The sequence below is a fragment of the Ovis canadensis genome, chromosome 1 (genome assembly GCF_042477335.2).
Source record: "Ovis canadensis isolate MfBH-ARS-UI-01 breed Bighorn chromosome 1, ARS-UI_OviCan_v2, whole genome shotgun sequence".
NCBI classification, from domain to species: domain Eukaryota; kingdom Metazoa; phylum Chordata; class Mammalia; order Artiodactyla; family Bovidae; genus Ovis; species Ovis canadensis.
Genome location: NC_091245.1, coordinates 23,841,275 through 23,865,824, shown reverse-complemented (window position 1 = coordinate 23,865,824; position 24,550 = coordinate 23,841,275). Strand labels below are relative to the sequence as shown.

The 24,550-nt window shown below is 44.1% G+C and overlaps 1 protein-coding gene across 1 annotated transcript in view; it reads left to right on the top strand.

Moving 5' to 3' along the window:
- The window catches only part of AGBL4 (AGBL carboxypeptidase 4), a 1,455,026-nt gene that overhangs the window by 1,344,228 nt on the left and 86,248 nt on the right, over nucleotides 1-24,550 (top strand). The window contains exon 9 of the mRNA XM_069590969.1: nucleotides 872-983. Within this exon, the coding sequence (XP_069447070.1) occupies nucleotides 872-983 (112 nt within the window). The remainder of the gene's footprint in view (nucleotides 1-871; nucleotides 984-24,550) is intronic.

Here is a 24,550-nt window from a genome sequence, read left to right as displayed (position 1 = left end):
GAGTCCTGTACCTCTCTGGAGGAAGAGGCTTCCAGGCCGAGGGGACAAGCTGTGCAAGAGTCCTGGGGCTGGAAGTACCCAGTGTGCTGGAGGCACAGTAGGAGGCCAGAATCTGGCATGGAAGCAGCAGAGGGTGGTGGTAGGAGCTGAGCTCATAGCAATAGCAGAGAGGGTCACATGGTCGCTTGTAGCTGGTGGGAAGGACCTCGGCTTCTACTCTGCATCCACTAGAGAACCATTTTAGCAGAGAAGGGCCATAATCAGACTTACGCTTTAATAGGATCACCCTGTTTATTGTATGGGAAATGGGGGATGGGTATCTAGGGTGAGAGGTAGGGTGGGAGGTACGAGGGTGGAAACAAGACCAGGTAAGAGAGTATTACAATACTGAGCTTGGTCCAAGCTCAAAGTGACAGTAGTGGAGGTGATAAAGAAGTGCTCGGTTCTGAGTATGTTTTGAAGGTAGACGATGAACTGGCTGTGAGTGTGAGACAGGGAGGAACAGTGGGGATGCCAGTGGTTTGGCCTGAGCCTTCTTTCTGGCCCTGCATAGGAGAAACACATGTGTCGATGGTCTCAGGGCATGAACACGGAAGTGAGATGGCTCCACAGAAATACGTTTAAACCTCTCCATGACTCAGTTTCTTTTCCTGTCAAGTGAGAATTATAATAGCAGTGTCCTCACAGTGTTGTTGAAAGTAACTGAATTAATACATGTAAAATATGCTCAATGCTGTCTCTGGCAAAAAAAAAAAAAAAGTGCACTATGTAAGTGACATAAGGACTGTTCCCGCTCCTAACTGTTATTTTGGAGAAGCGAGGAGCTTGGCTTATCCTCTGTGTACTGACTCTCACTTTGGGTACTGCCTAGGTGCTCTTTGATGGGGTTCGACCTGAACCGCCACTGGCTGGATCCCTCTCCGTGGGCCCACCCCACCCTGCATGGGGTGAAACAGCTCATCATTCAGATGTACAACGACCCCGTGAGTAACTGAACCTCGTCTGACGGCTTGATCTGGGAAAGGGGTGATGTGGTACTGGGACAGTCCACCAGGGGCTGCAAATGAGGAATTCAGGGTCAAAGTCAGGGAGGGACTAGGCCTGCTGGTCTCTTCTCTAAACTGGACAAGTGCCTTCCCCACCCCACACAAACACCAGCTTCAGTTGTGGAGATCTCATGGGATGAAGGAAATATACCCACTTACATTTGTCAGGGCTCTTGGGTTACAAGCAAAAGAAATATATGTTGTGCTAATTTACAAAGAAGAGAGAATTTCTTAGAAGAATCCCAAAGCCTCATATAGGCAAAGACTGCAGCCTGGCCTCCTGTACCTGTAGGGAACATGTGCCAAGTATCACACCCAGCACTTCTTCCACAAGAGAGAATGACTCACTCTCATGTTCTAGCTCCAGTTCCAAGTGGATTGTGCTTGGCCTGACTGGGAGGACATAGCTATCTCTAAGCAAGGGAACTCTGGCCCAAAAGGTGAGGATCTGTCAGGACAGGAGAGCCTCACTGGAGTCATGTAGCCAAACCTGCAGTGTGTGGTGTAGTGATGAACATATTTCCAGATAAAAGGACCTGCTATTCCAGGAAGAAGGGGAACAGGGAGGTCCACACTGAGTTTGTTCAGAGGGGCAAGACTTTGTGAGAAATAGGAGAAGATATTGGGGTTTCATAGCTGAGAGAACTCTCTGGAGTGTTATGAGAGAGGACAGATGTCTTCCACTTGGAGCCAAAGCAAGAGGTAAGGCCGACAGAGAAACAGAGCATTTTAACCATTAGAGTTGCCCAATGATGGAACGGGTATGTGATCTGTGAACTTGGCCTTACTTCAAGTGTTCAACTTGAAGCTAAATGACACTGTCAAAAATAGTGCATGGAGGAGACTCAATTGTTTGGGGGACATTATAGTGAGATTACATCCAAGTCTCTTCCAACGTTGATGACCTTGCCTTATGACCCTTAGCTGCCTTTGGGTGACAGACATGATTGCTAAAACGGCAAAGGTTCCAGAGTTGGGGTATTGCAGTGATACACCTGTGTACCACATTTTGCTTGCTTTCTTTGAAGATGCCAATAAGAATACCCTAAATTAAAGAGCAGTCTTTATTGGCCAGACAAAAATGTATACATAAAAGCAAGTCTATTTTGTCTTGTTTTGTAAGCAAGGATTCATGAAAAAGTAAGAGCTTAGGTGCAAAGGTAGTTAACTCAACAGCCATCTTGATCCTTCTCTGGGAGCTTTGCCTCCCTAGATCTTGTACAGCCCACCTGCTGTCAGGGCTTACATAGCCACAGCTTTAGCATATCTGCTTCTTTCTCCAACTCACCCCTCCTTGTCTACAAAAGAAGCTGTTAGCTGTGCTCACCAAACTCCATTATAACCCTGAACTCTTGATCCAGCCTGATGAGCTTTCCTGGCAGAGAGAAGTTGCTTCTAAATTTTGCAGGAAGTGTCTGTTCTCAACTGAATTCTTCCCCTCAGAGCTGTGTTAACTGCAACCTCCCTGATAGAATCGCCACACCTCCTTCTTCTGCCACCTCCTTCTTGAAGTGAACAGCCCCCACATTTTTTCTGATGTGGTTAATAATGGGTATTCAATAATTATGTGTTGAGTTGAACTGGATTGGACACGGTAAATCCTGTTAGGCCTACTGTAATATGGTTTATAGATTCCAAACAGCTATTCACAGAAGAGATAAAGAGATATGACCAAGGAAAATACATGAGACAGAAGAGATGACAGAGTGGGGACCATGGAAACAAGTGGTGTTTTAGGTGAATCCCCAAGGAGAGAACTAGGGGTGCAACCAAAGGGAGGGTGTCAGGTTTGTTAAAGAGAAGAGACCATCATCAACTGAAGTCACTGATTTGCTCTCAGGCAACTGGGCACTTGATCCTGTTACAGAACACGACCAGGAGTTTCGGGGGTATTAGGATATTCTTTGTGCCGTGAGTAGGTTGGTCATCAGCAGGTTGATGATCAACATACTTGGAAGCTGAGCGAGCTGTGGGAGCTGCATTCTCCTGAAAGTCCTTTTCTCCCCCAGAATGTGGGTGGGGCTCTAACGTGGGACCCTAACTGAACTGGGCCAGGGCCCCAGCTCCCTCTGTCTCTTCCTCTCTTCTCCCTTCTCTCTCCCTGTGCCCAGAATCTTACTCCAGTCTTCCCTTCCTCTTCCCACAAATATTTATCAAGTAGTTTCTAAATACCAGGTATTGTAGTTGAAATAGTGAGCACAACACTAACCATTAGAATCTAGTGGGGAAATGGACATTAAAAAAGTGTATGCATGCTCAGTCACTTCAGTCGTGTCCAACTCTTTGCGACCCCGTGGACTATAGCCTGCCAGGCTCCTCTGCCCAGGGGATTCTCCAGGCAAGAATACTGGAGTGGGTTGCCATTTCCTTCTCCAGGGGATCTTCCCGACCCAGGGATCAAACCTACATCTCTTGTGTCTCTTACATTGGCAGGCAGGTTCTTTACTACTAGTGTCACCTGGGAAGCCCCATTGAACAAGTAAATACTGACAAATATTATAGATTTATAAATTTCATTGTTGTTCAGTCACTCAGTCGTGTTCTACTCTTTGCAACCTGATGGATTGCAGCACACCAGGCTTCCCTGTCCTTCACTATCTCCCAGAGTTTGCTCAAATTCATGTCCATTGAGTCAGTGATGCCATCCAACCATGTTATCCTCTTTCATCCCCTTCTCCTCAGCCGCCCAGAGGGGGAACCAAGAGGGAACTCCATGAAATGCGTATGTATTCAGTCATATCTGACTCCTTGTGACCCTTAGCCCACTAGGCTTCTCTATCCATGAGATTTTTCAGGCAAGAATGCTGGAGAGGGTTGCCATTTCCCCTTCCAGGGGCTCTCCTTCCTTCAGGGGTATCTTCCCAACCCAGGGATCAAACCTGAGTCTCCCGTGCCTCCTGCATGCAGGAGGATTCTTTAACCCACAGAACCACTGGGAAAGCCTCATAGATTTTGTTAGGAGTTACAAGAAAAATTAAAAAACCACCTACAGACTGTTTTCTATGAGTTCAGGTCAGTTCAGTCACTTAGTTATCTCCAACTCTTTGTGACCCCCATAGACTGCAGCACGCCAGGCCTCCCTGTCTATCACCAACTCCCGGAGTTTACTCAAACTCATGTCCATTTTGTTGGTGATGCCATCCAAGCATCTCCTCCTCTGTCATCCCCTTCTGCTCACGCCTTCAATCTTTCCCAGCATTAGGATCTTTCCAGGTGAGTCAGTTTTTCACATGAGGTGGCCAAAGTATTGGAGTTTCAGCTTCAGCATCAGTCCTTCCAATGAATATTCAGGATTGCTTTCTTTATGATGGACTGGTTGGATCTCCTTGCAGTCCAAGGGGGCTCTCAAAAGTCTTCTCCAACACCACAGTTCAAAAGCATCAATTCTTCAGTGCTCAGCTTTCTTCACAGTCCAACTCTCACATCCATACACGACTACTGGAAAAGCCATAGCTTTGACTAGACGGACCTTTGTTGGCAAAGTAACGTCTCTGCTTTTTAATATGCTGTCTAGATTTGTCATAGCTTTTCTTCCAAGAAGCAAGCAACTTTTAATTTCACGGCTTCAATCACCATCTGCAGTGATTTTGGAGCCCCCCAAAAAGTAGTCTGTCACTGTTTCCACTGTTTTCCCATCTATTTGCCATGAAGTGGTGGGACCAGATGCCATGATCTTAGTTTTCTGAATGTTGCGATTTAAGCCAACTTTTTCACTCTCCTCTTTCACTTTCATCAAGAGGCTCCTTAGTTCTTCTTTGCTTTCTGCTATAAAGGTGGTGTCATCTGTATATCTGAGGTTATTGATATTTCTCCCAGAAATCTTGATTTCAGCTTGTGCTTCATCCAGTCCAGCATTTCTCATGATGTACTCTGCATATAAGTTAAATAAGCAGGGTGACACTATGCAGCCTTGATGGACTCCTTTCCTGATTTGGAACCAGGCTGTTGTTCCATTTCCAGCTCTAACTGTTGCTTCTTGACCTGCATACAGAATTGTCAGGAGGCTGGTCAGGCGGTTTGATATTCCCATCTCTTGAAGAATTTTCCACAGTTTGTTATAATCCACACAGTCAAAGGCTTTGGTATAGTCAATAAAGCAGAAATAGATGTTTTTCTGGAACTCTCTTGCTTTTTCCATGATCCATTTGATTTCTGGTTCTTCTGCCCTTTCTAAATCCAGCTTGAACATCTGGAAGTTCACAGTTCACATACTGTTGAAGCCTGGCTTGGAGAATTTTGGGCATTACTTTGCTAGCGTGGGAGATGAGTGCTATTGTGTGGTAGTTTGAGCATTCTTTGGCATTGTCTTTCTTTGGGATTGGAATGAACACTGATCTTTTCCAGTCTTGTGGCCACTGTTGAGTTTTCCAAATATGCTGGCATCCTGTACTTTCACAGCATCATCTTTTAGGATTTGAAATAGCTCAACTGGAATTCCATCACCTCCACTAGCTTTGTTCAGAGTGATGCTTTCTAAGGGCCACCTGACTTCACATTTCAGGATGTCTGGCTTTAGGTGAGTGATTACACCATCATGATTATCTGGGTCATGAAGATCTTTTTTTTTTTTTTTTTGTATTCTTCTGTGTATTCTTGCCGCCTCTTCTTAATATCTTCTGCTTCTGTTAGATCCATATCATTTGTGTCCTTTATTGTGCCCATCTTTGCATGAAAATTTCCCTTGTTATCTCTGATTTTCTTGAAGAGACCTCCAGTCTTTCCCATTTTATTGTTTTCCTCTATTTCTTTGCATTGATCACTGAGGAAGGCTTTCTTATCTCTCCTTGCTATTGTTTGAAACTCTGCATTCAAATGTGTATATCTTTTCTTTTCTCCTTTGCCTTTCACTTCTCTTCTTTTCTCAGCTATATGTAAGGCCTCCTCAGACAAGCATTTTGCATTCCTTTTTCTTGGGGATGGTCTTGATCACTGCCTCCTATACAATGTCATGAACCTCCATCCACAGTCCTGCAGGTACTCTGTCTATCAGATCTAATCCTTTGACCCCATTTGTCGCTTCCACTCTATGGTCATAAGGGATTTCATTTACGTCATACCTGAATGGTCTAGTGGTTTTCCCTACTTTCTTCAATTTAAGTCTGAATTTGTCAATAAGGAGTTCATGATCTGAGCCACAGTCAGGTCCCAGTCTTGTTTTTGCTGACTGTATAGAGCTTCTCCACCTTTGGCTGCAAAGAACATATTCAATCTGATTTCAGTATTGACCATCTGGTGATGTCCATGTGTAGAGTCTTCTCTTGTGTTGTTGGAAGAGGGTGTTTGCTATGACCAGTGTGTTCTCTTGGCAAAACTCTATTAGCCTTTGCTCTGCTTCATTCTGTATTCCAAGGCCAAATTTATCTGTTACTCCAGGTATTTCTTGATTTCCTACTTTTGAATTCCAGTCCTCTATAATGAAAAGGACTTCTTTTTTGGGTGTTAGTTCTAGAAGGTCTAGTAGGACTTCATAGAATCATTCAACTTCAGCTTCTTCAGCATTATTGGTCGGGGCATAGACTTGGATTACCATGATATTGAACGGTTTGCCTTGGAAATGAACAGAGATCATTCTGTTGTTTTTGAGATTGCATTGTTATCTATAGGTAGGATGGTTAAAAGTTTCAGCTTGTCTGGGGCAGTTCTGTTTATACCTATTCTGAAATATTTCTTAATAGTGATCCTTTCTCCTCTCAAAAATGTCCCTGTTTGGATGATAAATTACACAAACTCTCCATACTTAAAAGTCATGTGAAAGTACCAACACAGTACCTGGTGTGTTGCAGATCAACAAACATTATTTATATCCCATTCAAATTCACATACGATTTCAAGAGTTAACATGCCAGCTGCAAACACCACAGTGCCCCAGGCATCTGCCCTGATAGCTTTAAATGCATTTCTATCCTGGACCTTCATTGGCACAGACGTCATCAGAACCACTCAATCCTAGAGCAATCTGAACTGCCAGAACAGCTTCTTACCTTGTTTCTAAATGCCCACAGCCTCCCTCCTTCCCTTCTGGCAGCCTCTGCTCACACACTCAACAAGGAGAGAATCAGGAAGACCCTTGTTGATGGGCAGGGTCTATATCTATGAGTATTGTCATTCCTCAAAGAGCTGGTGAGGGAGGAACTTTGTGTTGGGTGCTGGGAATAGTCAGAGCTGGTGTTGACCTTAAGGAGTTCACAACCGAGTGGAGACAGGCATTTAGACAGATGTTTGCAAAGGGAGGCATGCAGGTGGTGGGAGACATAGAAGGAGCCCAAACCAGAAGGCCACACCTGAGCTGCTGAGTGAGGGATGCTCTGGGCAGGGAGGGCTTTCTAGGCAGAAAAGACATCTGAGCATCTGCCTAGAGGGGCGGCTTCCTCAGGAGGCTGCCAGTTGTTTGGCATGGCTGGTACTGGAGGCAGATAGTGATAGGGCATTACAATATAAGGCTTTATTAGAATAAATACAGACTATATTCTCATGAGAATGGGTAACCACTAAAGAAAAGTGACAGGATCAGGTCTGCATCTCAGAAAGATCCCTCTATGCCTGGAAGGAGATGGATTCAGAGACTACCAGGCCAGAGGCTGGAGACCATTAGTGCCTGCTGCTGGGGGGCTGAGAGGAGGAGGAATCTGGATATATGATGGAGGGACATACAGATGACTTAGAGACTGATGGGAGAGAAAGGAGAGCTGCGTGATGCCTACAGTTTGGCTTGGACAATGGAGTAGAGGGGGTGCTCCTCCTAGGATGGGAACACAGGAGGACCAGTAAGCATGGGGTCAAGTTTTAGATGTGCTGGTGTTGAAGTGGAGCAGGAGTGAGTCTCCTGAGTGAGTCTTTCTGTGTCTTCACCTGGCAACAAGGGCCTCCTGCCTTTGTGTTAATGACATTGTTGGCTTCAAAGCTGCTTTCCTAGTCCTGTGCTTACGACAGCCTCCACCCCTCTCCAGGACTTGGGTATTGAATGATGACCTTGATAAAGGAGTCTTTAAGCTCAGAGGACTGCACCAACTGCCAGATACAAAGCATGTAGTGTCCCACCCCCAGGACAGTGCCCCGTGGTCAGTGTGGCCCTTGTTTACCAGTTGTGATTGATTGTCCCCGAGGGCAGAGCCTAGCTGGTTCAGTCACCTGTGCCCATCAGGGACCTGGCTCTGAGCAGGTCTTCCATGTAAATGCCAAACAAATGATAAGGTGAACCCAGAGCTTCCATGACTTGGTTTTTATAAGAGTCTCCTTATGAAAAGGAGTGACTGGACCACAGTTGTTCAGTTGCTCAGTTGTGTCCAAGTCTTTGAAACCCCATTAGCTGCAAGCACACCAGGCTTCCCTGTCTTCCACTATCACCTGGAGTTTGTTCAAGTTCATGTCCACTGAGTCAGTGATGCTATCCAACCGTCTCATCCTGGACCATAGACCCCTCTGCAGTCTCCCCTCCCCCTCGGAGTGGCCTGGATTCCACCGCCACCAGAACAGTGCCTTTCTTTACTCAAGGCTCTGATCCTTGCACACAAACCTTGGTTATCTTACAACCTGCTGAGATGGTCCTAAACTTCTAGGGACAGAACCTGAGAGTTTAGGACAATCTCAGTAGATTTCCATGTTCAAGATCTTGGTAACCGCAGAGGATGTCAGGCCAGGAAGAGCTCACAATCTAATAGGAAGGCCAGACCCTCATGAACAATTTTAATTCAAGGCAGTGAGGAATGTGAGCTATAATACAGAAAATACAGTGCTTTGTAAAGATGGAGGCTGAGGGGAGATTAATCCTCTGTGTGTGTGTGTGTGTGTGTGTGTGTGTGTGTGTGTGTGTGTGTTTGGGCAATCCAAGGAAGGTTTTTTCCAAGGAATTTGGACTGGGCCTTTGGGAGTGGGAAATACATTACCAGGTGGCTATGGTCAGGGATGAGGGAGGTGACAGGGAAGGGGAGAGGGCATGCCAGGGCCAGCTGAGCCACCGAGTGGACACGGGATAGCTTGGCTGCAGGGGTGGATGTGCGGAGCGCACAACAGGGCAGCTGTGAGGAAGCCCTTGGGCAAGTTTGCACACTGGGCTAAGGAATTGGGCTTCTTCTTGTAGTCCAGTGTTCTGCCTTTCATTAAAATCAAAGACCTAGGCCCTTTTAAACCTGATTTTTAGTTGAACTAAATATAATAACTGTAAAAAAAAATTAAACAGGAGAACAAAATGATGCTTGTCGGTAATATTCCGGCACACAAGCTCTCTCAATCTTGAGAATCAGTATCATCAGTGAAGAGCCATCAAAAATGTTTGCGCGAGGGGGACAGGTCGATGAATAGTACTTCTATCCATTCAGTCACCCAATCTAGAAACCCCAGAGATACCCTAAAATGTAAATCCAGCCTAGTCTCTCTCCCCTGCTTAAAACCTTCCAGTGACTCTCCATTATTTGTGGAATAAAGGCCAATGTCCCTGACATGCTATTCAAGGACATTCCCTATTTATATGCAGGGCTGAGCACTGAACACGGCACCAGAGAGAATATTATGTGCAATGATAGAAAGTGCCTAAGGCCGCAGCACGGAGACAAAGCAGAAGACCACCCTGTTAGGTGCTGATGGCAGTGGGCCAGGGGAAATGTGATGTGCCTTGAACTTGAGAGTGGCCAGGGCTGCTGCCAAGAAGGACACCCGGGAATGGACATGGGAAGCAACTAGGTCCCCTGCAGTCCTTTCCTTGACCCCCACCTTGACTCTGAGTCCCTCAGAGCCTCAGGGCTGCTTTGTGGAATGGTTTCTATGTTCTGGGATGATTCCCCTCCTTTTCCTAGAGGAGAAAGGCCTGTGTTGCTATAACAACTTGGCTGCAGCTCTTTTAGACAGATCCATTTCCTTAAATCATTTAAGGAAAATTAGCTGCCATAACAACATGGAGCAGTTTTGCAAATAGAGCAACACAGGGCTGGGGGTTTTTCCTTCCTCGCCTCTTCTAGTCCTCAAGATAAGCTGCTCTCTTTCTGTCAAATAAATAAATAAATTATAACACACGTACGTGCAAACAGAGCAGTCGGCGACATGGTCACCTAACGTAAAACCAGTACTCATTCCTGCTACGGACACACACAACATAGAAATGGGCAGAAAATCCACACATTCGCATGCATAAATCAGAAAATCTTGTTGCTGTTGTTTAGTCCGCTAAGTCACATCTGACTCTTCTGCGACCCTATTGACTGTAACCTGCCAAATTCCTCTGTCCATGGGATTTCCCAGGCAAGAATACTGGAGTGGGTTGCCATTCCCTTCTCCAGGGCATCTTCCTGACCCAGAGATCAAACCTACATCTTCTGCACTGGCAGGCAGATTCTTTACAACTGAGCCACCAGGGAAGCCTAAATCGGGAAACATTATTATGTAAAAACATAAACATGATAAATAAGAGACAGACACAAATGCACAGCCAGGACAGTTTCACATTCAGCTAAAAAGGAAAGAAATGGCCCGTGGGGTCTGTTCTTAGGATGAGTAGAGGGTTCGCTGGTCATTAGACCAGAAGGCCCTGAGATGGTTATTCTTACTAGAAACCAGGTGGTACCTGAATGTTTGTACCCGACAGCCTGGGGGAGGAGCATGCTAGTGGAAGGGAAAACCCACCCAGGGAAGAATGAGAGGACAGGAGAGAAGGTTGGGGGGTCCCCTCCCTGTCCCCCCAACATACGCTTAGCAGTAAACCAGGAGACCAGGAGGTTCAGCCATGACATTTTTGGTGGTATACTTCTTTGTCCCCATGGCAGGATGTTTGTCAGGCCCTTCGAGGAGGCAATGCCACTCACGGTGAAAACTGCATTGATGGGAAATTTTCAGACTGTCTCACTGAAGCCTCCAGAACTCTGGGCTGTGGGTTCGCAAGCTTTTGTTTTAGCCCCACATCTCTGACTTTATTATCCCAGAGCTCCTCCGCATGGAGAAGCTCAAACTATGTGGACTGATCTCTGTGGCAGCAAGAAAGCCCTGCTTGAAACATAACTCCCCAACCAGAGTGGCTGAAGCACTGATTTGCTTGGTGCTCTTAGGCAGTCTCTTCCCCTCTCTGGGCCTTTCATTCCCCCTCCCTCTATACACTGTAGGGATTGAAGGAAGATCACAGGAGGGCCGTTCTGACTCCAAGGCTCTGTCATCGTGGAGTTGTTCCTTGGTTATGGACACTCCACCACTGAATTTCATCACAAAGCACACAAGTCCTGGCTGCTGCAAGGAAGTAAAGGCTGGAGTGAACACCTGTGAAGGTGCCCAGCACGTGGCAGAAACTCCATAAATATCAGTTTCCTAAGCTTTGTTTGTCCTTCTGCTAAAGGCGAGAGTGGTCCCTGACCTGCCTGCCTCACAAGTTGGAGAGAAATATGCCCACTATGTGCCTGTGAAGCATTTTGTAAAGTGAAGAAGGATGATCACCATGGGTTGGTATGGAGAGGAATACCCCGTGAAAATATCCAGGCTGCCCCCAGCTGCTGGAGGCTTCACGAGGATTAGATTCAATGCACAAAGTTCTTCTAGTCAAAGTTACGGTTTTTCCACTAGTCATGTATGGATGTGAGAGTTGGACCATAAAGAAGGCTGAGTGCTGAAGAATTGATGCTTTTGAACTGTGGTGTTGGAGAAGACTCTTGAGAGTCCCTTGGACTGCAAGGAGATCCAACCAGTCCATCCTAAAGGAAATCAATCCTAAATATACATTGGAAGGACTGATGCTGAAACTGAAACTCCAATACTTGGGCCACCTGATGAGAAGAGCCAATTCATCGGAAAAGACCTTGATGCTGGGAAAGATTGAAGGCAGCAGGAGAAGGGGACGACAGAGGATGAGATGGCTGGATGGCATCACGGACTCAATGGACATGAGCTTGAGCAAGCTCTGAGAGGTGATGAGGGGCAGGGAAACCTGGCGTGCTGCACTCCATGGGGTCGCAAAGAGTCAGGCATGACTTAGAGACTGAACAGCAGCCCACCATCAGGTTTTCCACTCCTAGCATCCTAGCCCGAGAAGTCAGTAAACAGCCACCAGGGGAAAGGTTCAAGGTGGAAATAAAGTCTGAAAGTAAATGTGATATCGTCCAGGGGGCTCTGCGAACATAGGGTGCTTTGAGTTCATGAAATTTTTACAGCTTTTCCTACAACAGTTTGAGGTGGTTTATGAAACTTTAAGGAATTTTAAGAGAAATTATTATTTTTCTAAAGGGCAACTTCTCTCACTTATGATAAAAGACATGGTTTTTCTTCCTCTCTAGATTATAGCTTTGGCTCTGGCAGCAAGTAGAGGGGAGAGACGGAGCTGTCACCTCAGAGCAATATTCTCATCAAGCTGGTTGTTTCCTTCAATTTTTCTAACATCTTTTCATCCTGAAAGACTCTGAATACCTCTCAGCAACTGACTAGATACATACTGTTTCAACTGCAGGAGGCCCCACAAAGCTCCTGGGAAATTCCCTTTGAGTCAAATCCATTAAAAGCTGTGCCTTATTTTCCCTATCTGTAAATTGGCGTTAACAATGCCCATCTCCAAGAGATTTCAGGATAAGATAACATGGAAATTTGGAAATTCCAGAATGTTAGAATCTAGCCACGTAGGATCTCCATCACAAACCTGCAAATTCTAAAATTATCCTCACCCTTCTCTGCTGCCCGTATCTGTTCCACACACTCTGGTTTCTAGGTTAGACCAAGCATGCTTTTCTTTTCTTTTCTTCCTATTCCAAGAACACCCAGTTATCCGACCTCAGTAAATTAAAAAGCGGTCTCTGCGGGCAGCCTAACACTGGAAATAACCTCTTCACACTTACCTGACCACTCCAGCTTACCTCCAGGCCCTCTCTTCCAGGCACTTTGCTTATTGACCTACCCCACCCATTTCTCACCCCTCCTCCAAACTCCTCCCCTTCTCCCTTCCCGGGGCCCCTGGTCCAGAGCAGGTTGGGATCCACACACAGCCTGCCCCACGTCAGGGACTCAGCCCAGCTGGCCTATGACAGAGCACAGGTTACATTTGAAGGTGTTTTGTGTTCACCATGTGTGAAACTTTTCCAAGAGTTATTTTTGGTTGTTACTGTCGGGAGGCTCTCGAGCCAAGGAAGAATTCATGCTGGTACATCAAATAGCATATTGCATTTCAGAAATTGGCCTTAGCCATGGGAAATCAAGTAAGCCAGATGCCTAATTAGTCCATTATTTACCGTGGTGGAGAGAGCTGAATTCTGATGAAAGGGACCAGACTAATCACTGCTTCCAGCAAGAACTGAACTGTTTAACCTTTCATCAAGAAGCGCCCCCATCCTCCCGAAGTACTAATGCCCGCCTCCCAAGACTCGTACTGGTCCCAGGTGTGTCTGGCTGTGAGAAGTCTTATCAGCCTGGACACAGCTGACCTCCTGGCCAATGAGCCTTGATGCTCCCCCACTCAACAAGCCATTCTAGCCTCCTATTTCTTGCTTTTTCTACAAAGCTAGAAATGTGTATTCTTAAAAGAGTAACTTCCCCATAGCCTTCATAAAAAAAATATTCATTTATCCATTCAACATGCATTTTCTGAGCTCAGGCCCTATATGCTGAAATACAAAAGCCAATAAGAAGCAGTCCCTCCCCTCAAGGAACTGATTATCCAGAATAGAGCTGTGGATTTCAAACTGTTTTTAGAAAAATTACAAGAGGTCTGAGGACCCCCCTCCCATGTGGCTCCTCTCCATTTTAACCAGCGGTGTATAATTTTGTGGCTAAGAGCTCAGACACCTGGGTGAGTTTAAATCTCATTTTAGCATTTCAGTGGCTTTACTACATTGGGTAAGTCCTTTAACCTTTCTAAGTTTTCTTGTTTGTAAGCAGTTGTTCTGAGGATTAAGTGAAGTAATTCATGTGTCTTGTTTAGGTGCTGTGCCAGACCCATTTATTCTCAAAAGATTATAACTGTTATAAGTATTTAAAAATTTCATTTGAATAAAGGATTCCAGGGTTGATTCCAAGGCCATAGAAAGTCTGCAAACGTCTGGTCTAGCATTCCAGACTCAGTAAACGGATGATTGCTTGACAAGGTGGTAAGCGTGATGGTAGATAAGGGATCTCGTTACCATGTGGGAAAAGTAGGTCATCCCAACCGGACATGAGGTCAGGCAAGGTTTGCTGGAGAAATTACCTCTGTGATGAGTTTTGAAGGAAGAATAGGAGTTGTTTAGACAAAATCCAGGGGATGCATTGCAGGCAGAGGGGAGCAGTGTGTGTGAAGACACATATACCAGACTGGTGAATATATTCAGATAATTCCAAGGAGTTTGGTGTACGGGACTGGTAGGAGCCCAGGGGGAAGGGGCTGGAAGTAAGATTGGGTGGTATGCAGAGGCTGGTCGTAAAGAGCCCTGTGGACTACCCCAGGAAGCTTGGACTTGATCCTGAAAGACACGGGGACTTTCCTTCAGGGAGCAAGGAAGATATGAAATTTAAAAGAGAGGGATAAGAGATATTACCATAACTTTCTGGGGTTTAAAATATATCATCATATTGTGTCTGTAGCTTTAGCCAGCAGTTGCAGTACTAGAAACCTAGACTAAAATAATCTGAAGTGTAAATAAGGATTTATGCAAAGGAAAAATTCCACAGAATCATTATTTATGGATAGTGAAAAACAGAAAAATCTAAATGCCTAACAGTGGGAAACTGATTAAGTAAATCACAATGCATTCGTGTAATGAATGTTATAATATTGTGAAAATGTTTATGCTATAATTTTAAGTGAAACAGAACAGAACAAAGTTGCATATGTATTAGACGTTAAGATGTATAGAACAACCAGGTTTAAAGTTACACAAAACGAATAGACGCAAACTAGATGTTAACAGTGGTATTTCTGGGCACTAGGGTTGTTTTCTTCTCTCCTATTTTAAAAAAAAATATATATTTCCCAACAATTTTCCATAAATATATGTTGACTTTAAAACTGGGGGAAAATTACGGAAGGAGGAGGGGACCTGGTTACCCAGAAATGAAGAGAGACTTTATTTTATAAAACAGAACCAAACACGTCAGAGTCAATTGCGCAGTTCTGGGCTAGTTACTAGGGTAAGCACCTCATGAAGCCAGCTCAGCCCACATTATAGAAAGAACCTGGAAGCAACCGATATCATCTATGCGTCCATCTCTCTAACTAGCCATCTTTCTATCCGGCTTTTTATCCAACTATCCATCCATTGCACCTCTACTGTGCTCAAATGCCTATTGCAGAGATACCTATATCCAGGCTCCTAACATCCTATGCAATCTGCCAACTCCTCTGTGCCCTCTTTGTAAGCATAACAAAGACTCCTCACTTCTCCTTCCCCGGAGCAAACTTCAGATTTGTGCCATTTATTCCTAATTTGGCTATTTCTTGATCTGCTAAATCTTTGGCCTTCAAACACTGCCCTGTCAGCCTGAAGGACTAGTTGCTGTTCTTCAGCCACTAAGTCATGTCTGACTCATTGTGAACCCATGGACTGCAGGACGCCAGGCTTCCCTGTCCTTCACTATCTCCTGGAGTTTGCTCAAAGTCATGTCCATTGTGTTAATGATGCTATCTATCCATCTCATCCCCTGTTCCCCCCTTCTCCTCGTGTCCTCAGTCTTTCCCAGAATCGGGGTCTTTTCCAATGAATCAGCTCTTCACATGAAGTGGCCAAAGTATTAGAGCTTCAGCTTCAACATCAGTCCTTCCAATGAATATTCAGGACTGATTTCCTTTAGGATTGACTGATTTGATATCCTTGCAGTCCAAGGGACTCTCAAGAGCCTTCTCTAGCACCACAATTCGAAAGCATCGATTCTTCATTGCTTAGCCTTCCTTATGGTCCAACTCTCACATCCATACATAACTACTGGAAAACCATAGCTTTGACTATAAAGACCTTTGTTGGCAAAGTGATCTCTCTGCTTTTTAATATGCCGTCTAGTTTTGTCATAGTTTTCCTTCCAAGGAGCAAATGTCTTTTAATTTCATGGCTGCAGTCACTATCCATGGTGATTTTGGAGCCCAAGAAAATGAAATCTGTCACTGTTTCCACTTTTTCCCCCATCTATTTACCCTGAAGTGTGTGGACCGGATGCCATGATCTTAGTTTTTTTGAATGTTGAGTTTTATGTCAACTTTTTCACTCTCCTCTTTAACCTTTATCAAGAGGCTCTTTAGTTCCTCTTCACTTTGTGCCATTAAAGTGATGTCATCCGCATATCTGAGATTGTTGATTTTTCTCTCAGCAATCTTGATTCTAACTTGTGATTCATCCAGTCTGGCATTTCGCATAATGTGCTCTGCACATAAGCTAAGTAAGCAGGGTGACCATATACCACCTTGACGTATTCCTTTCCCAATTTGGAACAAGTCTGTTGTTCCATGTTGGGTTCTAATTGTTGCTTCTTGATAGGCATACAAGTTTCTCAGGAGGCAGGTAAGGTGGTCTTGTTTTCCCATCTCTTTAAGAATTTTCCACAGTTTGTTATGATCCACACAGTCAAAGGCTTTAGCGTAGTCAATGAAGGAGAAGTAGATCTTTTTCTAGAATTCCCTTGCTTTCTCTATGATCCAACGGATGTTGGCAATTTGATCTTTGGTTCCTCTACCTTTTCTAAATCCAGTTGTACATCTGGAAGGTCTCAGTTCACATCCTGCTGAAGCCTAGCTTGAAGGATTTTGAGGATTACCTGCTAGCATGTGAAATGAGCACAATTGTACAGTAGTTAGAACTGCCTTTCTTTGGGGACTGGAATAAACACTGACCTTTTCTAGTCTTGTGACCACTGTTGAGTTTTCCAAATTTGCTGACACGTTGAATGCAGCACTTTCACAGCATCATCTTTTAGGATTTTAAATAGCTTAGCTGCAATTCCATCACCTTCATTAAGAAGAGATAGCAAGAATAAACAGAAAAACTATACAAAGAAGTCTTAACGACTGAATAAATACAATGGCATGGTCACTCACCCAGAACCAGACATCTGGGAGTGTAAAGTCAACTTGTCTTAGGAAGCATTACTATGAACAAAGCTAGTGGAGGTGATGGAATTGCAGCTGAGGACTGGAGGCAGATCCTTTCCTCTCCTAGGGATGAAGCGCAAGGACTCTGCAGTCAAAAATCGCCTCCAACTTCCAATTCTGCCTCTATCTGCTACCTCACCCCTCTGAGCCTCTGTGGCTTGATCTATGAAATGGGGTAGTAGCATTTTCTTACAGAGATGCTATGAGGATTAAAGGACACCCTGTATAGAAAGTTAGCAGTTAACAGCTTAGAAGTTAGTGCGGTATTTCCTAAGACTGGTACATTGTAAGCACTCAATAAATGTTAGCATTTATTTTTACTATAAACTCAAATCTAGTAACATATGATAACTGATATTTCAATGTTAATTTCATACAAAGGCATCTTCAGAACAATATTGCTATCTTTAAACTGTAGCATTAAAAAAAAAGTAGCTATAGCTCTGTTTATTGCAAGAGCATTGCAAGTAGGTCCTAAACGATAGACTGGGAGCAGGTCTAGGCTATATCACAGCTTCTCTGACCCTCCCCACCCTCCATCTGTGTCTCAGCTTCTCTTCAGCTGAGCTAATAACCCTTAGCTGGGTGACATTCAGTCTCAGGCACCGAACCTTTCTCTCTTACGGCTTCCTATATTTGCCTGTTCTGATCCATTCAGAGTGGGTTTCACAGTTTAATATCTGGCGGGGAAGTGAATTTCCATTGTTCCTAGGGTTTCGGTATATGTGCTTGTGTGTATTGGGGCAACTGGCTGTAAGCCCTAAGGGCTGATTCCAGCAAGGATGGTTCTGAAGTGAGTACAGTGAGGTCCCCTACAGCTGAATGAGTTCTGTTCAAAGAGCCCATTTGTAAGCCAAATTCATCTGTAAGTCGAATTCCAACAAAATTAGACTAGGTACCCAGCTAATATAATCAACTATATTGTCCTGCACTATAACAGGTTTCAAATACTTTTCACACAAATGATACACACAAAAAAACTAACAGAAAAAATAAAGAAAACATTTTAAATCTTACAGTACCTTGAAAAGCGCAGTAGTACAATAGGGCAGCTGGCACACAGGGTCACGTTTGCATCTTTGAAAGTTTGAAACTTTCATATGTAGAGGGATTACTGTACAGTGAGTGTGGTCCTGTAGACCCCTGGGGTGATTGCAGACCCCAGGTGTGGCGTGGGACAGGCTGCCCTACACTAGCGCAGGTTCTGGAAAGTGGAGTTTGTATGCTAGTTTGCAGCTAGGTTCACTTGTCAGAAATGGCCTTTCAGTGGCTACACTGAGAGGGCATGTCAAGGCCAAAGCTTTCCTTTAAATGCCTAGCAACAGCAGTGCACACTCAGCAGCTGAAAGAGTTAACTTCCTCAGGCTCCCAGTTGCAAGAGAACAATTGCTTTCCTGTTAGAACTGAGCTCTGCGCTGTGACCTTGAAAACTCCTCCAGCTGCTAATGCAGGTTCTTTAATGTATATTTCTGTTACATGACTGGACCTTCTTGCATGACTATACACGGGGCAAATGGGAGAACTCTTCAGGATCCTAGGCGGGTGGCGGCGCTGAGGAAGAGGGAAGGCACAGATATTTACTGAGTATCTGTTAAGTGTTAGGCACTGTCTCATCTAATCCATCAAACCGCCTTATGAACTGGGTTGTCATTATCCCCATTCTTCAGTTCAGGAAACTAAGGCTCAGCGTGAAGGGCACCCCCACCCCCACCCCACCGTAATCTCTCCCAGCACTCACGTTTATCACTCCACAGCACGCTGATTGCTTTATGCGCTTGTTTTTCTCTACCCAACTGTGAACTCCTTGTGGGATAAAGCTATGTCTCTGTCTCCTCTGCATTCTCTTGCCCAGAGCATAGTTCCTAACACATCAGTAAAATGTCAGTTAAAAGAAGGACCAAATGAAAAGCATTAGAACCCACAAGGTCACATGGATGGTGGGAGCGGAGCTGCAAGTCAGAGCTGCCTGCTCCCATGCTGGTCAGGTGAGCAGGCTCCCTGGGAGTCAAGCAGCTTACAGGACCTCTGCGATCCTCAGGAGTCTCCCCTTTTATCTCTAAAAGACATGTAAACAGCCAGTATAGAAAAGAAGGATTCCATATATTTGACTTGTCCTTGAGTTTGATGATACCTTTGAATAACAAATGTTCAGAATATCCCCCATAGTCTTTGAGTTCAACTGACATTATAAATAGATATACCATCCTGAACCCCCCTCCCTCCTCCCTCCCCGTACCATCCAAAACCAATACAATATTGTAAAGTAATTAACCTCGAGTTAAAATAAACTTATATTAAAAAAAAATTTTTTTTAATAAATTAAATAGATACACCAACTTTATTCCATTACTTGGTGTACCCTGCCCCCACCCCGCCCCCCACTGTTAAGGAACACTTGGAGTGAAATCAGAGATCAAACAGACCAGGCACATTAGGAGCTGGAGTCTTGATTGGGGCCAGTTGACACTAGTACAATCAAGAGTTTGGCATCTCAGGATGTCTCCTCTTTATTCCTAGGCTAAAACCTTGTCCATCATTAACCTCTGACTTGACCACTTTTGACTTTGAATTTATGACTTAATTCTGGCCTTCTGGAGTCTCAGAGTTCACTTTGCAGGGCCAGAGAACTTCAAAGCTGGAAACACTGAAGAGGTAGCCCAAACTACCATTTCACAGAGACCATGGAGCGTGTGAGCCCAGGGCAGGAAGCCGGCCTGGCTGAGACTACACGGTGAGACAGTGCTATAGAGCTGGGCTCACCCTCAGCGCCCTACCACCTCCATAAGATGAGAGCAAGTCTCGTAGGCCCTGGGGATGTATCACTAACGCATGGGTCTTCTCATGATTATTTTTACTAATTGATTACACAGATGTGTAGTGTTCAGAGCATGTTCACACATGCACATTCATTTGACCCTCACTGCAGTGTTGTGAGATAGAGATTATTGTTCTGTTTTACAGATGGGAAAACTAAGCCTAAAACATTATTAAGAAACTCTCCCAAGAAACAGAGTCAAGGTTCAGTCTTTGTTCTTCTGGCTGCAGGTGTCCTCCTGCCCAGCCTAGGGCCATGCACACAGATGGATGAGTCAGGAGAAGGGAGGACCAGGACAGGAGGGAGACAGAAGGTCGTCACTGTTTCCTTTCCTTCTTTTTTCCCTTTAACAAGGTACCGCCAAGTCAATGTCTCCTCCCAGTTCACCAAGCCTTTCCCAAATGTCTCTGAGGGAATTAATGGTAGGACAGAGCAAGGTGTGGAGAGACAGAGGGAACTCAGGGTCCAAGCCATGGTCAAGGCCAACTTAAGGCTAAGAGACCAGAAGTGGCAGACTCCAGGTCAAAATAAGTCAGATCCTGAGGAACGAAGGGACAGCCAATGAGTTGGTTCTTTCCATGGGCATACAGTGGAAGAGATGGCAGCAAATACAGGAGACACCAGATGAGCAAAGTCACGCAGGAAGAGGACAGAAGGAAGGAGGTGGGTCTGACAGATGTACCGTGTCCCTTTGGGGAAGGAATGGCTTTTTAAAAAAGTGATCAGATTCTAAAGGGCTTCAGGATACAGGCTGAAGTTTTATCATTTGGGCCAAAGGGAACTAGATCTGTGGGCAGGGAAAGGACAGAATGACAAGCATTAGCCCTGATTATGCAATCAGTACCAGAGTTTAGACCTCAAAATGGTGAGCCCTTTAATATGACAGTCTGCTTTGGTATGATTTGTTAAAAATGACAAAATGTCTCATTTTGTTGCAGTTCTTTGTGACCTTTCTTAATATTAGAAAGTTAATTTCAGAAGGGAAATAAATGTATTAGTGTTGTCACAGCCATAAAAAGATGAATTCTGTACTGTCAAGCGATTTCTTTGAATGAATCCATCATGCTGTAAAAATGGTTGCCTTCCAAGACCCAGCATCTGCCCAGCTCTGTCCTTCTCTCTCTCCCCCACTTCCTCTCTCTTTCCTCCCTTCTCTCTTTCATTCTCACTTCCTCCCTCACACCTTCCATCTACCTGCACATCTATTGTGATGTGTTCTGGGAATAGAGGTAAAGGCACAGTCCTACTCTAAGGCACACTCTAGTGGGGAAGATAGAAAAGGAAATCAACCTTTGAAGGTATATCTAATTGTCATAGGAGGAAAGAACCTGAGCTAAGGGAAGGAGCTGTCTGTTCTGCAGAAGGAACTCCTGTTAAATTAGGAAATCTGCCCTGTAGTAGGACTTGGGTTGACTCTGTGGTTAGGAGACAAGACTGAAGGTAGGGTTCTGAAGGGTTGGGTTGGGTTCTAGTCCCAGCTTCATATCCAGCTAGCTATAGAGAATTTTTTGAATTTTATTGAAGTATAGTTGATTTACAATATTGTATTAATTTCTGCTGTACAACAGTGATTCAGTTAATATGTACATTTCATATTCTTTTCCATTATATTGAATATCGTTCCTCATGCTTACGGTAGGACCTTGCTGTTTATCCTTCTATATATAATAGTTTGCGTTCTGCTAATCCCAGCCTCCTGATCCTTCGTTCCTCCCTTGACAACCACAAGTTTATTTTCTATGTCTGTCATTCTGTTTCTGCTTTGTAAATATGTCCATTTGTTTGTATTTTAGATTCCACATATAAGTGATATCATATGGCATTTGTCTTTGTCTTTCTGACTTACTTCACTTAGTATAATAACATCTGGCCATCCGTGTTGCTGCAAATGGCATTATTTCATTCTTTTTTTAGCTGATCAATACTCCATTGTGTATATACACCACATCTTCTTTATTCATTCATCCGTTGATGGGCATTTAGGTTGTTTCCATGCCATTGCTATTATAAAAAGCGCTATTATAAGCATATCTTTTCAAATTATAGTTTTGTTTGGATATATGTCCAAGAGTGAGATTGCTGGATCAGAAGGCCACTCTATTTTTAGTTTCTTGAGGAACCTTCATATTCTTCTCCATAGTGGTTGTACCAACTTATTTCCCACCCACAGTGTAAGAGAGTTCCCTTTTTTCCACACCCTCTCCAGCATTTATTGTTGTAGACTTTTTAGCAATGGTTATCCTGACTAGTGTGAGGTGATACCTTACTATAGTTATGATTTGCATTTTTCTAGTCATTAGCAGTGATGAACATCTTTTCACACCTATAAGCCATCTGTATGTCATCTTTGGAGAAATGTTGATTAGGTAGAGAATTATAATATTTTTATTAGACCACATGGTATGCCATTCATTATTAACTTCACTATACCAATTACGCTCACTAGTTGCATGACCCTGGAAAAGCCAATTCTTTCCTCTCTCTGGATTTCAGTTCCCCATCGGTTCAACGAAGAGGCTGGACCAGCTCTGACCTCCCCTGGTTTTAGGGAACTCCTGGGGTCTGAGGGCATGCTATAACCTAGTGCTTCTCAAACCGTAACATGCAGAAATTATCTGAGTATTCATTAAAGTTCAGCTTCTGATCAGTAGGTCTGAAGTGTGATCTGAGAATCTACATTGATAACAAGTTCCCAGCTTATGCTGATGTTGCTAATTCAAGAATCCCGTTTTGAGCAGCAAGGGCTCAGTCTGTGGTAGGAGCAAACTTTGGGGTACAGGGTGGATCCACTGAGGATGTCGGTTTAAGACTGTTGAAAGCGAGCAATAAAAGCAATCTGACTCAGATCTGGTTGGCAAATAGAGTTCCGGGTTCATTTTATTACCTGGGATTTTCACTATCTTGGGTTGAAAACCTGTGATTCTCTTAAGAGATTAAAAGGAAGAAAATTGAACTTTTAAAGTCTCAAAGAAATTTTTTTCACCGTAATCACATCTGTTTTAATTTAAGGTGCTGTCTGATGTTTTCCCCGTAGCTCAGATTTCTATCTCAGATGAACACAGCAGCAGTTCTCCTCTTTCCCCTCCCCACACTTTAGTGTGGGTGCGGGAGGGGTGCAGCTTCTTTCCCAAGGTGCATCAGCACACCCACAACTTCCTAAAGCTAATTTCCAAAAGCCCTTCAAGGACCCCGATTACCTAATGGCTGAAGACATTCCAGCTTGGTATTTAAATCTTTAAGCTCATTTCTCTATACTCCCTTGCATGAGACTTTTACTCTTGCCCTAAATGCCTGCTCCTCTTCTCCCCAAAAGACATGTGTCTCACCAACATTGACAATGCTGCCCTTCTTACATTCATATCCATCCCTGCACCTTCACCCACACATACTGCCATCTGATTGGACTATTATTCCTCCTCCCTCATTGGCCAGCCTTCAAAAGTCCACATAGCAGTCAGGTTTGTCTTCATGCCACCACTTCCAGGAAGCCTTTTGTCATCATCACAAAACTTTGGTATCACTTATCTCTGAGAACAGCTGTACTAGGTAAGTATCACCCCAATTTTATACAAACCTATTGAACTCTGAAGTCTGGGTTCTTTTTTTTGCTCCTCTGCTTTCCCAAACATGCTATTTGTACATCTTTATGGGTATCATGACGTACTCTTTTGGTTTAGAGCTCCTTTTATTTCTGTTGAGAGGAGAAAACAGTTTCATTGGGTAAAGAGGGTGAGGTAGAACGGCCTGAAAGATTTGCTGGATGTCAGAATTAGAGGAAGGCTGCCTGAGCGATGTAAACTGGGGAACAGGAGTTTATTTTCCCACCTCTTTTTGACAGAAAAGTACACAATAGACTCTGAACAGTGTGCAGAGCCCTTTCCCTACATTATTTCAAGTCTCAAGATTACCTTCTCTGGGCTATGTTTTGATGGATTCCTATGATTATCTTCAATACCACTGGGTCCCATTCAAGCAAGTTGAGACTAATGAGTTAGAGGCAATCAAATCATAGAATGTTGGAGCCAGAAGGAAAATGAGAGGTTCTTGTTCACCCTCGTCATTTTACAAATGAAAAAATTGATTCCAGAAGGAAAATGACTTCCTCAAGGTCACACAGTGATTTAGTGGCATGGATTCATTTGGCATTTATTGCACCTTTTTCCTTAGCATCTTCCATGCTTCTGGGTAAAGGTGTGATTTAGTTAACACCCACAGTTCTTCATGTGGCAGGAATACAAGAAATAAACTACAACCCTCTGATTCACTGTGGTCTCTGCCTACAAAGTGGGCTTTCCCCACAATTTCCTTTTCATCAGAAGGTGACCTTGGAAATCCAGACCTCTGACACCTGGCATTTCCTCCTGTACCTTGTCTAATTATTTCTTATGCATTTCGTACTTAAAATGTGCACAACCAATTATCCTCATGGCCTGAATTCATAATTATCATATAACTTTAGTTATACAACTTTGAGCATGAGAAAAACAAAGAACACATTTCTGCAAGAAAATGTGCTGTATTATTTGGCATTTGCTATGGTAACAAATGACCCCAATAGCTCGGTAGCTGATAACAGCAAATATTTATTTCATGCTTTTGTTCTATGAGGGCTGTGAGCGAGTCACCTGCAGCTCCGCACACGTATCTTCTTATCTAGGTCCAAGCTGAACATGCAGCTCTGTC